Raw genomic sequence first — 14,407 nt, 5'->3', positions numbered from 1 at the left:
AGCAAGCATCCTTCTCCACTAGCCATCTCACAAGCCCAGTTATTGTATCAAAATGTAATGTGTCTTTTGACTTGAGTGAAAAGCAACACATTTTAGAAAATGCTTTCCCTGCTATGCTGACTTGAACCTGCTGGTATTCTCTGGAGGGTCAGCTCTCTGAACTCAATGCAGAAACAGGAGGAATAGGAAGTAATCCTTCTCAATTTCTGGGTCCAAAGCAGGAGGGGGAACAGAGGCAGCTTAAGATAAAATAGAAATGCATGAGGAGGTTACTAGAAATTGAGATGCAAAGAAGCAAGCAAATAAAAGAAAGCTATGAAGAACTCACAGGCAGCTATAAAATACTGTGCATTGATTGATCAGTGTTTAATTATTCAAATTATCACCCTTCTAAGATTTTTTTTCAAGGACTATAACCAAGTAGGCTAGAGATATACCTAATACAAGCTCAGCTCTCAGAAGCACTATGCACCTAGCACTGCAGAGGAGCGGAATCAAGCAGGCATCAGCTGATTACCTCACGCAGGTGAGATAACCTGGGGGAGGCTACTCAGAAGCAACAGGAGTAAGGAGCCCGAAACTGCATATGAAAGAGATCAGAAGTAAGGAGTAGAAAGAGTCAAGCATGCAGAGAAATTAAAGCTTGTCTGCTCCATGCCTTGTTCTCTTTGCTTATAACCATGGTTACAATTGCTAAAGTAATGAAGACTAAATCTGCCATAAAAGGTCACATAATGGGATTTGCTTTACAGTGGTCAGGAATTGTTTACAGTGGTGTTTCTCAATCCGTTATCACTTCACCGTTACAGTTTATTTCAGATTAAAATTGTATTCATCATATGATGATCTTCAAATGTGTCAATGTTCTCTGGAAGGACCAAGAACTCAGCTAAAAGGACAACATGAAGGCAAACAACGGACAAGCTGCTCTGAAGAGGCCAGCTGCACGCACTGGGAAATGGTGACTGTGATCAGATGGTCAGAAAGGCGAGTCTGGAACAATGTCCTCTGAAGGAATACAATCAGCACAGACTAATGACTGCAGGAAATATTATGTAAGACGTGCTCATTAGCAGCTTAGTATCTGACTGTGACTGGCAGAACTCTCCACAAACCTGGTACCCAGGGGAGCATACTAAGCAAAGGGCTCCAATTTAGCCCCCTGCCCCTCAGTCACCAGCGAGCTCTCAGAGCTTACATCAGAACCAGGGGTGGGGAAGGAAGAAAAGAGGATGAAGAGAGTGAACACATCCTCTTAATATCCTAAAGGAGAAAACTCATTGAAAATGGAGGCATTATACAGCTCTCCAGAAGTGGCCATTTGTGCTGCCTTAAATGCAGATTGATTACTGCTATTTGGATGTTGAGTGCATCATCTTTTCTGAAGAAAGGAAAAAGCTAAATTTCCCCACATTCAGCTGTGTCTTCAAATCACTTCCCCACCACAGCTCGCTTAATGCATTTTCCTGTTATCACACCCACTTGCAATAGCTGATCTACCCTACTCCAACAGTGAACCCCTCCCCAGTCCACACCATGTGCTGATGCCTATTAGCAACCTCATGATTGTAACACCAAGCTGCAATCCAAAAATGGGGGTGAGGGGTGAAGAGAAAAGAGCTCCTCCAGAGTTAAAAAGAAAGGAAGCCAGAAGACTGTTTCAGAAAAAGGCCACTCTCCTTTCTGGATTCCAAACTGCTCTGCTATGAGATAACACAGCTGACAAGTATTCCTCTACTTCTGTGTTCTATGATGCCAAGCTAAAAGCCAGAGTATCTTGGTGTTATAGGGACTGGTGAATGATCAGGAAAGAGAAAAGCTTCTGGTAAAAGCTGTTCAGTAGTTCCAGTTTTATTTAAAGAGAATTTTCACTTGTTGGGGCCATTAGATTCAAAGTGAGAAATCTTGGTTTATTTAAAGATGAACCATTAAACTATTGAGAAGGTAAGAACAGAGGCTGAACAGAGAAGAAAAATTTCAAGGAGACACTCTCATGGGAAAATTTAATAAAAATGAGAGATGGGATAGAAAAAGATGAAGGCAAGCATTGTTAATAATAAATAGGATGAAAAGGAAAGGCTAAGAAAACAGGTGAAAACGAAAAAGAAATAGGAAAAATAGCAGTATCTAGAGATGTTACTCAAATTATGTAATGCCTATCCTTTAGAGATTACACGCTTTGCAAAGGTTTGAATCTATTCTCGTTTTTGTTCTCTACCATTATTCTCAATGCCGATGACCCAGGATATACTCAAAGGAAAAAAAAATAAGATTAAAGAGGAGAAATGAATGTAAACCCATTGCATGCAAGATAAAGCAGAGAAGAACAACTCTTCCTGACGGCAATATCTGTTTTCTTGGAGTCTAGATTAATTCACATAATCTACACCATGTGATAGAACATAACAGCTCTAACATTTTAAAATACACAAATATTTGCAAGGAACATACATTCAATTTCCACACTAATTTTCTTGTGGGCTTTATGGTGATAAAATTTGCTGCTTGTTCAGCTTAAGATCTGACATATAAGTTCATTGACTTTGTTTACTGTCATGATGTTTACATTACTATCCATCTATCTGTTCGTCCATCCATCCATTTATCTAATCTACCTACCTATTAACCTGTCTATCTACCTATCTGTGTGTGTGTGTGTGTGTGTGTGTGTGTGTGTGTAGGGGGATCAGAGGACAACTCTTGGGAGTTCCTGAGGCAGGATGTTTCCTGATTCTGTGTTGCACAGCTGCCTACTCCAGGCTCGATGGCCCAAGGCTTTTGGGCCATTCTCCTGATTCCATCTTCCATTTCAAGCAGAAGTGTTAGGATTGCAGATGTCTCCCTGACTTTTAAATTTTGGGTTCCAGGTATTTGACCCAAGTCTTCAAGCTTGCTCAGCCAGAGTTTTTAGTCCTCTGAGCCATCTTGCTGGCTCCATTTTGTCTTGGTTCTGTGGCGAGGATGCTGACCCTGGATCGTGTACATATGAGACGTGCTGAAATATGCTGACCCTGGATCGTGTACATATGAGACGTGCTGAAATAAGGCAGGGAGGACTGCACCATTTTTTTTCCCATTTGGTTTTAGAGGCATGACCTTTTCCTACTTTTTTAAAGTTTATAGAAACTTTCTTCTGTGTGAGAACAGCAGGGGAGCAGCTTTGACTGAGCATGTGTAGAACAAGGGCATTTCTCTCCCTGTGGCCCTGAAAACACTTCAGGAAACTTGCAATATGCATTCACTAAGTGATGGCTATCAATTTGAGGACACTGGATAGATCTACGTAACCCCTAAGTCACCAGGAGTCACCTGATGAGAGCAGTACACCGCATAATAATGCCCACTGAAATTGGCTTGGCAAAGGAAGAGTCATCAACAAGCATACAGCCTTGATCAGACTCTGACGGTTTCCCCGAGTTTCAGCTAGAGAAGCCTACAATGGGAAGTTCTGCCAATCATGGGGAAAAAAGCAAGAGGCTGAGGCCTGTGGGGTTTGGAGACTGGTGAGAGAACTCAGCGAGGCAAGAGCACTTGTCTTTTGTTGTTCTAAAGAGAGTTTGTTCACTCAGAAAAATGAGTTCTTGGGGAAGCCACACACAGCAGAGGGAAGGGCAAGTTTATGCTTGCCTGTCAGAGACTAAGGACAGCACCAGTTTCCCAAGCTCATAGGGTGCCATGAAGAAACAGTAATACACATGACCTTGAAATCACAAAATCTGAGATGAAAAAGTACCTTAAATGAATAAAGCCAGATTCCAGAAATAATTAAAATATTAGGTTGCAAGTTATGCATGATAGTATATGCATTTAACCCCAGCATTTGGGAGAAAGAAACAGTGTGAATCTGAAAACAGCCTGTCCATTCACACAATGAGTTCCAGGTCACTCAGGACTACATAGCAGGGTTGTCTTTGTTTGTTTTGTGAAACAGGGTCTTACTATTTTATTTATAACAGGGTGGCTCTGAACTTCCATTCCTCCTACTTAAGACACTCAATTTTTGGGCCTACAAGCACATTAAAATATTATAGCTCTGAAAAAAGGGCTATTTAGCTACAGAAGAGAGAATACACATTGATGTTATTCCCCATTTGTACAGACCCAAAGCATGGCAGCAGCCACGCTTTGATCTGACTCCAGGCCTTACCAGCTGGCCCTCAATATGAATAACATGTTCAGTGAAAGCCCACATGGAAAGGTAGGTGTGGTAGCCCACGTCTGTAAACCCAGCACTCTACAGATGGAAAAAAGCAGACCCCCACCCCACTCCTGGCTGCCCTCAGGGAGTCTGAAGCCAGCTTATGCTCTACACTGTCAAAAAGAGAAGTCCACAGCAATGGTGTCTCCCATGGGGGTGAAAAATGCATGTTGGTCTTTCCAAAATCAAACTGAATGTGTTACAACAAATACAGGGGATGGAATATGTGACATTTTAATAGCATTTTGAGGAAAAATGATTTGGGGGAACGGTTTGCAAATACTTCAAAAGGAGATAATAGGTATGTCCTCCAATAATCAGGTGCTCTGATTAAAGTGTAAAAACCCTTGTCTAGACTAGCAGAGTAAATCAACAGGTTAAACATTAGAACCATGCAGAGAAGAACTGAGTCTATGGGATGTCCCCCAAAAGGAAACAAATTCTGGTGTGTCACAGTGAACATGGGCCATGTACACCTAAATTATTTTTGTAAAAAAATTCCAAGGACAAGCAATTTGGAGCTGTCAAACCCTGGGACAAAAATCAAGAGCTTCTCACTAGAACCCAAGAGAGAAACAAGGCCCAAGAGTACCCCCAGGAAATGCCAAAACCTTATCTTGCCTGGACACAAGGTAAAGAGGGAGGAGGTGGCTGATGACAGACACCTGAGCTAGAAAGGAAGGCAACCTTTGGGGAATTAACAGTCTTATTTATTTTTTAAACAAAGAAATGTGGCTTCTTCTAGATGGTCCAGGCATTTGAGATATAATGAAAGTTGCCCATAAGCAGACAAGCAGCTGAATAAAGGCTGTGCAAGGGTCAGCAAACTGAAGAGAGAGCTTGTTTCAAGCAAGCAAGTCAGTGCACTGGAATGCAACTGGCTGACTGACAGTGTGGTCCATCCTTCCCCGTCTTCTCACCTGCACTCCAGTGAGTGCATAAATCCTACCCCTTGAACTCCTATCAGATAACCTGAGAAGGGCTGGCAGATCACCAGCCCTTGCAGAGGAAGTAGGAGCTGCAGAGCCAGGAGAAAGCTCATCAACTCCTAGGCTGGCAGCTGTGCTGACCTGAGAAGTCAGAGAAGTTAACAGGCTGCCCTTTTCCCAAAGCTTACAACGTTTCTCTAAAAGGATTAATGGCCAAACAGTACACTGGAAAGCAAAGTCAATGGAAGAGCATGTTGTGTCATTGCCGATCCCACCAGCCGATAACCCAAAAAAAGCAGGTAAGCAAGGTTAGGGGCTAGGAAATCTGAGGCAATCGCCATCACTGTTCGAAGACAATCTTGTAGGAACCTGAAGAGATTCAGAATGGATGACTGACAGGAATGTAGCAGATGTTACTAATTTGGCCTTTGCTAAAGTGTTAGATATAGTAGTAGCTCAAGAAATTTTCCTAGGGAAATTAATTCAATTTGGCTTGGTTCAGTACACATCACTGAAGATTAAAAGGTGGCTGAAGGAATGATAAACAAAAGACAGTCCATGTTGGGAGTGACTTGGGGTCATCACCAGAGCATTTCTTGTTGAGGGGTTCTATTCATGGCCTAGAAAAGGAGTAAACAACTCACTAATGAGATCTGCAGAGGACTCTAAGCTGAGAGGCAGAGAAACCTAATCGACAGAGCACCAAATCACACAGCAGAGTTCAACTGGAAACATGAAACTAATCCATCTAGGGAGAAACAGCCCTAAACTTGGATAATATTCAATAGACAGGCAGGATGCAGGACAGAAGCAGCATGTACAAAGGGCTGTGAGTTATAAAGCAGAGGCAAGGATGGGGATGTAGAGAGGTGTCATGGGGAAGGAAGGGTGGACTAAATGAAGGTAAGCTGAAACAAAACAGTGTCTGCAGGTAGGTGGTTTGGAAAACAAGTCCACAGCTGAGAGATCTTTCTGAATGTTGACAAAACCACCAATCTCTACTTAGTGAGAATTTTGGTCTTTCTTGACTCTCACCTGGCTGGGGGTTAGCATCTTAGGAGATGGCCTTGGGCCATCTTCCTAGGGATCACTGACAATGGGACACTAAAGAAAAACCACTTCAGCTCATCTTGGTTGCTGGTACTAATCCTTTATGGGGCCTGTACTGCCTTCAGGCAATGCCTCCCGGCCTTGGGGAAGTGGTTAATCTTTCTGCATTTACTCAACCTGCAACAGTGCAAGGGCTTAGAAGCCAATTTTTCCACCATCAGTCTGAAAGGAATGGCTCAACACAATTATCCCTAGGTAGTTCGCTGCTTTAGCAAGCAAGCATCTTGTTACATTACTTCAGCACAAAATCTGCACTAAAAAGGCTTGTTTGCTTCTTAAAACCTAAATCTCCCCCAAATTTCCTTATATGTGTATAATCATTAAACAACACTGAGGCTATTTCTAACAGTGTAATAAAAGCTGACTCTGGCCTCCCTTTCCTGAGCTCCTTTGCAGATTATTTCCATGCCGGCCTGCCAATTAGAATTAGGTGTTCACTTGAAACACGGTGAACCCAGAGCTAGAAATATGGTCATATATCCCATTGTTATGTAAGTGGTCCTTACACTGTTAACGCCTTACTTGCTCTTCAAGTTACTATCAGATCAAAATGGCCAAGCTGCCCATCAACCCACCCCATGAATTCCACCAGCTTGGTGAAGGTCTATTTCCTGAAGGGTCTATATAATATTTAGTGTATCCGTATTTCCTATCACGGTGTTTTTGAGCATACTATATTCGTATAACAGCAGAGAGACGGAAGAACACCTATCTTTGGGAAACACCCATTATGAATCTATACCACATTTTGTTACTATATTATTATTACTTGAGACAGAATCTATATATAGCCAAAAACGGCCTGGAACTTGCTGTGAAGCCCAGACTAGAACTCAGAATTCTCTTGCCTCACCCTACCAAGTTATTAGGCACAGTGAGCCTTATTTTTAAATGTTACTAGTGAACATCATTCCAAAGATATGGAAAAATTCATGTCTAGGCGGGACAATGGAGAAAAGCCCAGAAGAATCAGAAGTGACACAACAGGTTGACTTCTCCACTGACATTCTGTATGACACTCTATCAGGATGTGACATAGCATAAATGTAGGATATGAGAACAAGAACAAGAGAAATAATCTCAATGGCAAGGTGTGAAACCAAAATTAGGTACTATGTGCCCAACTCAAGGCTTCTCTAACAGAACACATGATCTCACAATGACCAAACTTCTTAACTAACAGGCCCTGCAGGCCATGGAAAAACTATTGAGTGAGGTAAATCCATGCAAATCACTCTGATACAATGGAGATATTTTGTGGAGTCTAAACAGATTCCTGAGGTATCCATATCAGTTGAGCAGAAGAAGTTCAGTTTTTGATGAAGACCACAGAGCTACCAGCACCATTGACTAAAGTCTCTAAGAGTAGGAGCCTTGAGGAATGTCATGGCAAGAAACCCAGCTGAGCACTGTGCTTCTCCTTGGGGGTAACCAGCCATAGGGATGAAGGACAAAAGGAAAATGTCATAGGGCCTCTCAAATGCTTTCCTGCCAGCCCTCAGAAGTGTTTGAAACCAAAACTCATTTCCTAATAAATGTTTTCATTTCCTTTGTACATGACAAAAGGTTCAGAGGTGATAAATGGGAGAGGAAGGGAGGGGAGGCCTCTGAAGGAAAGAACAGAGCCAAACGTATTGCACGCGTAAGTCAGGTTTCTCTGATAGTCCCAGGAATGGCGATGATCACCATATGATTATCAGACATGATGTGCTCACTCACATCCAGGCTTCCTTCCTTTTATAATCCCAACCCAGGGTGGCCATGTTTGACATGCTACTGATTCACAGGAATGGAGGCCTATGTTTAACCAATGCCTTTCTTGTTTTCCACTGGCGAAAATTCTAACATAGAAATAATTCAAGCTCTACCTGCATAATATTTCCAATCTATTCTGCTCAGGCTCAGGCAACAAGAGTGACACAGAAAAAAGTGGTGCTATCAGTATGTTTAGTAAGTTCTCAACTTACCTGGCCTCTGCAGCCAGCAGCTCATCATAGTGTGAGGACCTCTGATCATCATCCTGCCGGTATCTGATCACTGTGGCTAGGCCTTTGCTGACAAGAGCCTCAGCAATGTTTCTGCGACAGAAAAGAGAGATCAGTTAACACTGGGGTTGCACATGAGGCTCAATGAACAGAAACAGTAATAGCACCTGGAGGTCGCAAGGCATTCTGGCAGGGGAGGGAAGAGGCAGAGCATGGTTGGACCAGTGCACTGTTAAAGCTGGAATCCAAATAGAACAGAACAAAGATACACAGCCTCAGTAATTTTCTTGTTAGTAGCATCATATCTACATCAATCCATACAAAACCAGCAGAAACTATTTGTACGAAGCCCACATTAGGCTGGGCTATTTACAGAATGTTATAAACAAGTCACTACCCTCAAGAAATCTGCTCTAAAATATCAGGCACACAAGATAAAAAATGAGCACATACAAGCATGACCTACATTTCTCAGTCTCCTTCGCAGACTATACGAAAAGCTAGAATGCCTAGTTGTAATTCTACAGTGTTAGAAACATTGGTGGAACACGATACTCAACACGTTTCTCTTCTCACAGCTCCCAACAGTAGATCTTCCACCTTAAGAAGGCTTGGAGAAGAGCCAGAAATGAACTGGGGAGAGGGAAAGACAGAAAACAGGCATTCTGGTAGAAGAAAACAAAGCAGGGAACAAAAGAAAAATAAAAGAGGACTAAAACCTGAGGTAACAAGTTTTGGAACAACATTCCAACTGAAGACAGACTTCAGATGAGAATCCAACTTCAAGTGATTCTTACACACACTGCCCACTACAGAATGAGACATGCTCCTTTAAAGATGGTACGCAGCGACTATCCTGAGACCAGTGCATGGAGAATGGCCCTCAAATGACTAATGAAGCTCTTATGCATGGCTTCTCCCCAACCTCGAAAGAGAACTTTGATAGCAAGAAGCAAATGCAAGCAAACAAATAAATAAAAGCAAATTTAAAAAAAGTTGACAAAACCAAACGTTTGAAAGAAAGAGAAATGATATTATTGCTGGAGAGTGGTGGTTATGTCTTTTTTTGTGTGTCTGTCATAATTACACCAAAGGCCCCATCACACCATCTGGTTCGCTGCCCTTTGGGGAGAGGGTACAGTAAGCAATAGGCTACTGTGCCATATGCTATGATTTAGTGCTGTTTGATAATGTAGTTAACTCTTAACACACTGGTGATCCTCAGAAAGTGGCAGCTCGACTAAGCTGTAACTACATGTCTAAACCACGGAGGGATTCTATTCATCTAAACCTAGGAGAACAGACTTTTCAATGAAGCAGCACAAAATATGATGGTAAAGTAAGGAGGAAAAGATGCTGTGGCTGATTCTGTTCTCATTATATGCCCCTCTGCTGCCTGTTTATCTACTGCCAGCACGATATTAATATCTCCAAGCCGCCATGGAATTAGCACTTCTGAAGATCCACACCCACAAAGAGGCTGCTCTGCTGGCCACCCTGTCTCCTGAGTCACTGCATAAGCGTGCTGGCAAACGCTGTCATTATCACAGAGCTGTGTTTGGCACCATGGAGAAAGCAACAGCCCCAAATCAGCAGATGGAGATGTTGATTCATGGTGAAAATTTTAACTACGGTTGTCACCAAGGAGTCCTACTAGGGCAGGAGAGTGGCTATACCCACCAAAGAGCCACCAAGCTAGACGGCCAGGGAGTGGCTTGCAAGACAACTCTACTTTTGACAGGTTATAATGTCTTGGTGATTTTAAATGCCAAGAGAATAAAGAAATGTTTGTTACTGCATTTTAAATTACTGAGCACTGACATTTTACAGTCGATGCATAAGGTCTAGAGGAAAAAGCTGGAATGGCAGAGCAAGCAAGGAAATTTTCATGAAAACAGGTTTCAATATGAAAATCTGGAGAATACTAAGCAAAAAGAGTGTAAATATCTCATGATCCAGTTTCATTAATACACTCATATTCATCCCCAGAATTACTGAGTACCTGGCGGGCCAACAGAGACAGTGTGTTCAGCTCTTCCCTACTTATCATCCTTGCCCTCCACATCCATTAGCAAATGTTTACGAACCAATTTAAGCCTGTCACACAACTTCCAGAGAACATAGAGATTCCCAATTCACTCCACACCCTGCCCACTACTTTCCTTCTCCCTCCCGCTAAAGCTCAGCAGCTTTTAGCTTCTTTTCCTAATTACAGATTTTCCCTGAAGGAACAGTTGCCAGTGCTAAGCAATAGAAGAGTAAAAACACAGGAAATAATAACAATCTCATTACTGAGTATTTACTACATTCCAGGCATGTGACAGTCACACGCATTTCGTCTTGGTGAGAAAGCATCAGCAAGTATCATGCAGTAACAGTATAACTATTAGTTGTCTGTCTCTCTGTCTGTCTGCCTTTACAAACAAGGTATTTGTTATGAGTGTGCAGGGCTCCTGGCTTTCTTGCTTTACACCCCACTTTCCAGCACAGCCCTGGGCACAAGGTGGAGAGTGATATATAAATGAATTAACTTATTTAGAATAAAAAAAAGACATCTTTAAAGTGGAAAAAAATTAGCAAGTTAGTTTGTTTTAAAACATCCAGAAAATTGAAATACTCTTTTTTTTATATTTAAAAATTTCCATCTCCTTCCCTCCTCCTCCCCCCTCCCTCCCCTCCTCCTCCCCCTTCCCTCCCCTCCCCTCCACCCATACCTCCCCTCCCTCCTTCTCAAGCTCTTGAAAGCATAAGAAAATCTCCTAGTCATTTTGTAAACACAGTGCTAGAATTCTAAAAGGATTTCCTTAGCCAAGTTTGTTGAGCAGATTAAAAAAAAAATATATGCTTTCTCTACTTTTTCTTTCTTTTCCATTATCTGAGACTGAATTTGGAAAGAAGAATGGAAGAGAGCACAAATTGACAAATAGAATTAGTCTAGACCTTTTACTTGACTGCCTAGTTTACTTCTTCTGGCTCCTAACAAAAGGCTACGAGATTTTTCTCCTGGCAAAAGATAGCTTAGAACACAACACGAGTGCCTTGATCAGGTGCCCAAGTAAATAAAAAGAAAGCATTAAACCATATTCTCTGACATTATACCATTTTCTGGAGTATGTCAGTAATTCCACCACAATTAAATATCTGGCACAATGGCTAATTCACAATCAGCATATAAAAAGAGACCTAACATTATATCATCCTTCTCTGTATTGGTCAAAAAGAGAATTAATGCTGGAATTGAAATGCTGTTCCAAACTAAAGGAGACATTCAGGGTTCTCTCAAGTATGAACTGTTGGTGTCGTCCAGAATCAGGTGTTCACAGAAAACACCGGGGCATGGGGTCACAAGGAGGTGTTCCTCTTCACTGCCCACTCTTCTCCACGCTGCCAGAAGGCTACCATGAACCTAGCTTCCCTTGAGAAGACAGTGTCAAACCATCAGATCCCATATTCTACAAACATGAGCAAAGGAACATTATTAATAAGCTCATGAAAAAGAATTAAGAGCTTATAAAGCAAAATTTCAACTAGAGGAAGCTCTAAGCACTTAAGCATATTTTTGATTACCTTTCCCACTGCCTCCCTAGACCTCAATATTGAAAGTAATAGAAAAAAAATAGATTAATGAATAAGACAATTAATTGTCTGCAATTGTTGGGATTGCTTCGATAATGTATGTGTATAACTTCTTATGTCCTTGGAGTTCCAGAAAAGTTCACATGCAATACAAAGAAGATATAGCTTTCCCTGAACCATCTGAAAGCAAAGCCCGATGTGTTTTGCTATCATCTGCCAATACTTGAGTGTGTAAATCCTATAAATCAAGTCATTTTCCCACATTCACAAGAAAGCAAATTTAAGGTATTAACAGACACATTGCTATCATCTAATCCATGAACCAATTGTCCTAATGGACATATTATGAGTATGAGTCTACATGGGAGATATGTTTGAAGATCACCAGTGGATGTCTAAAACTAAAGACAGCACTGAAGCTAAGAAGCACCTAGTCCCATTCATGGTTCCATGTGTAAAATTCTGCCAACATCCTGATGAAAATGTTTACAAACACAAAAAGTCATGTTTGTTAGTTAACATGTAGTGACATTTTTCACATCATTATTCTCTAAACAATACAACGTAACAATCGCTTAGCAGTATTTATACTGGATTAATAATAGTATAAGTAATTCGAGGAAGTTTAAAAAATATAGCAGGATATGTATAAGCGATATGCAAATACAATGATATTTTATATATAAGTTTTGGTGTGGTTTGGTAGGTGCACTACTTTTCGATTTCTCCCTCTTCACTTAAACATATGTACACATGACAAAGTTTAGTTTGTAAATTATGTCTAATAGATACAATAACAGCAAAACAATCATAGGGAGATGGCTTAATGGTTAAGAGTATTGGCTGCCCTTCCAGAAGACCAGGGTTCAATTCCAGAACCCACAAGGCAGTTCTCAATTCCAGTTCCAGGGGATCTGATAGCCTCATACCAATCCACATAAAATAAAATTATTTTTAAAAGTGTCTCAAAATACTCCTTTATATTTTCACTTAATTTACTTTAAAAGAAGAACTTGTAACCCCAAATCTTTGGAAGACTGAGATAGAAGACCGCCCAGTTTGAAGCCAGCCTGGTCTAAGGTATGAGACAGTCTCAAGCATGCTGTAGTATTTCTTTCACAGATCTGTTTGCTGTATGATTGCTATTGTGATTTCAAAATAATAATAACTTGAAGGCAAACACATGGCATTATCATAATAGTCAGTTAAAAAACTGAAGATGTCTAAATGATGAAGGAGAGGGTAGCACATACAGTGTACATAGAGTAGAATGTCTACTAAATGAAGGAGAGGGTAGCACATACAGTGTACATAGAGTAGAATGTCTACTAAATGAAGGAGAGGGTAGCACTTACAGTGTACATAGAGTAGAATGTCTACTAAATGAAGGAGAGGGAATGCCTACTAAATGATGAACAGGGTAGCACACAGTGTATCTAGAGTAGAATGTCTACTAAATCACGAGTGGGGTAGCAATACAGTGTACATAGAATGGTCAGAGACAATTCTCATTGAGAGCAGTGTGACGCAAGATGGTGAGGTTTCATGACTCAGAAAAGCACCTGATCTAAACTTACATATGATTATTCCTGAATTTTAGACTTCAGTTGACCATGAGTAGTGGTTACTGTAGGTAATTCAGAATCAGGTGCTCAGATTTTCTATCTCTTTGTCTTTTGACAACATGGAGTTGAGCGTTGTTGCTTGTTTTCTTTTACAGGCACTCTGCATATTCCTTGGCTGGCCTGGAACTCACATTCATCTGCCTGACTCTGCTCCCAAGAGCTGAGATTAAAGGTTTGTGCAACCAAGCACAGAAGAATCAGCATTTTTCAAAGAGAATAGGCCAATTATCTTGTCTTGTCTATTCCTTTGTAAGGAGAAGTCATGTAGATAACACACTGATAATGGTATATTTGATAACTTGGTTAGAACAGTATCTGCCAAATGTCTTTTACTATAGTTACTCTTTCTATATTAATAGGCAGTTTATGAAGGAGCACTGTGAACTATATAATTTTATCCCTCATCAAACTCCCAAGTTATTCACTGATTTAGTTCTCTTAGAGTCAACTCATAGGATCTCACCTCAAACAGAGTTATAATCTGTAGCTGTTGTTTTGGTATTAAATTATTCTCAACTTGGCAATTAGGATGTGTTTGGTCCTGTAGGACCCAGCCATTACAAGTTCAATAAAGGCCTGAGTCTCAGTAGTTTACTCTGAGACAATACCTGGTTCTGATAAAGACCACAAACTGAGACTATCGCCACCCAGAAACAGACCATCCAAAGGAAATTCCTAATGCTCCAACCACTGTAGATAGGATTACCTCCCAGCACATACCCTGCCAAAGAAACTTTTCTGGTTTTTGCCTTTAAATGATGCCCTCTGGAAGGTGGGGTACCTCCTCTTGCCACTACTGCGCTAAGGAGGTCCCTGCCGACTTCTATTGTGCACACAATAAACCTTTCTTTTGCATTTCAGTGAGTAGGTCTCCGCGTAAGAGACTTCAAGTTTCTTGCAAGTCTGGTCCTTCTTGGCATCTGCTTCTTAGAGAAGCATTACCAACACAACATGATGTAACACAAGGACCTGCACAGCATCCCT

General features: G+C 41.1%; 1 protein-coding gene across 1 annotated transcript in view; it reads right to left on the bottom strand.

Annotated features, from left to right (window-relative positions):
• Snd1 (staphylococcal nuclease and tudor domain containing 1) overlaps positions 1-14,407 on the bottom strand; it is a 401,581-nt gene that overhangs the window by 171,657 nt on the left and 215,517 nt on the right. The window contains exon 13 of the mRNA XM_038320023.2: positions 8,205-8,315. Within this exon, the coding sequence (XP_038175951.1) occupies positions 8,205-8,315 (111 nt within the window). The remainder of the gene's footprint in view (positions 1-8,204; positions 8,316-14,407) is intronic.

The sequence above is a fragment of the Arvicola amphibius genome, chromosome 2, assembly GCF_903992535.2.
Source record: "Arvicola amphibius chromosome 2, mArvAmp1.2, whole genome shotgun sequence".
NCBI lineage: Eukaryota > Metazoa > Chordata > Mammalia > Rodentia > Cricetidae > Arvicola > Arvicola amphibius.
Note: the sequence above shows the minus strand (reverse complement) of the source record. Positions and strands in the feature narration are given on the sequence as shown.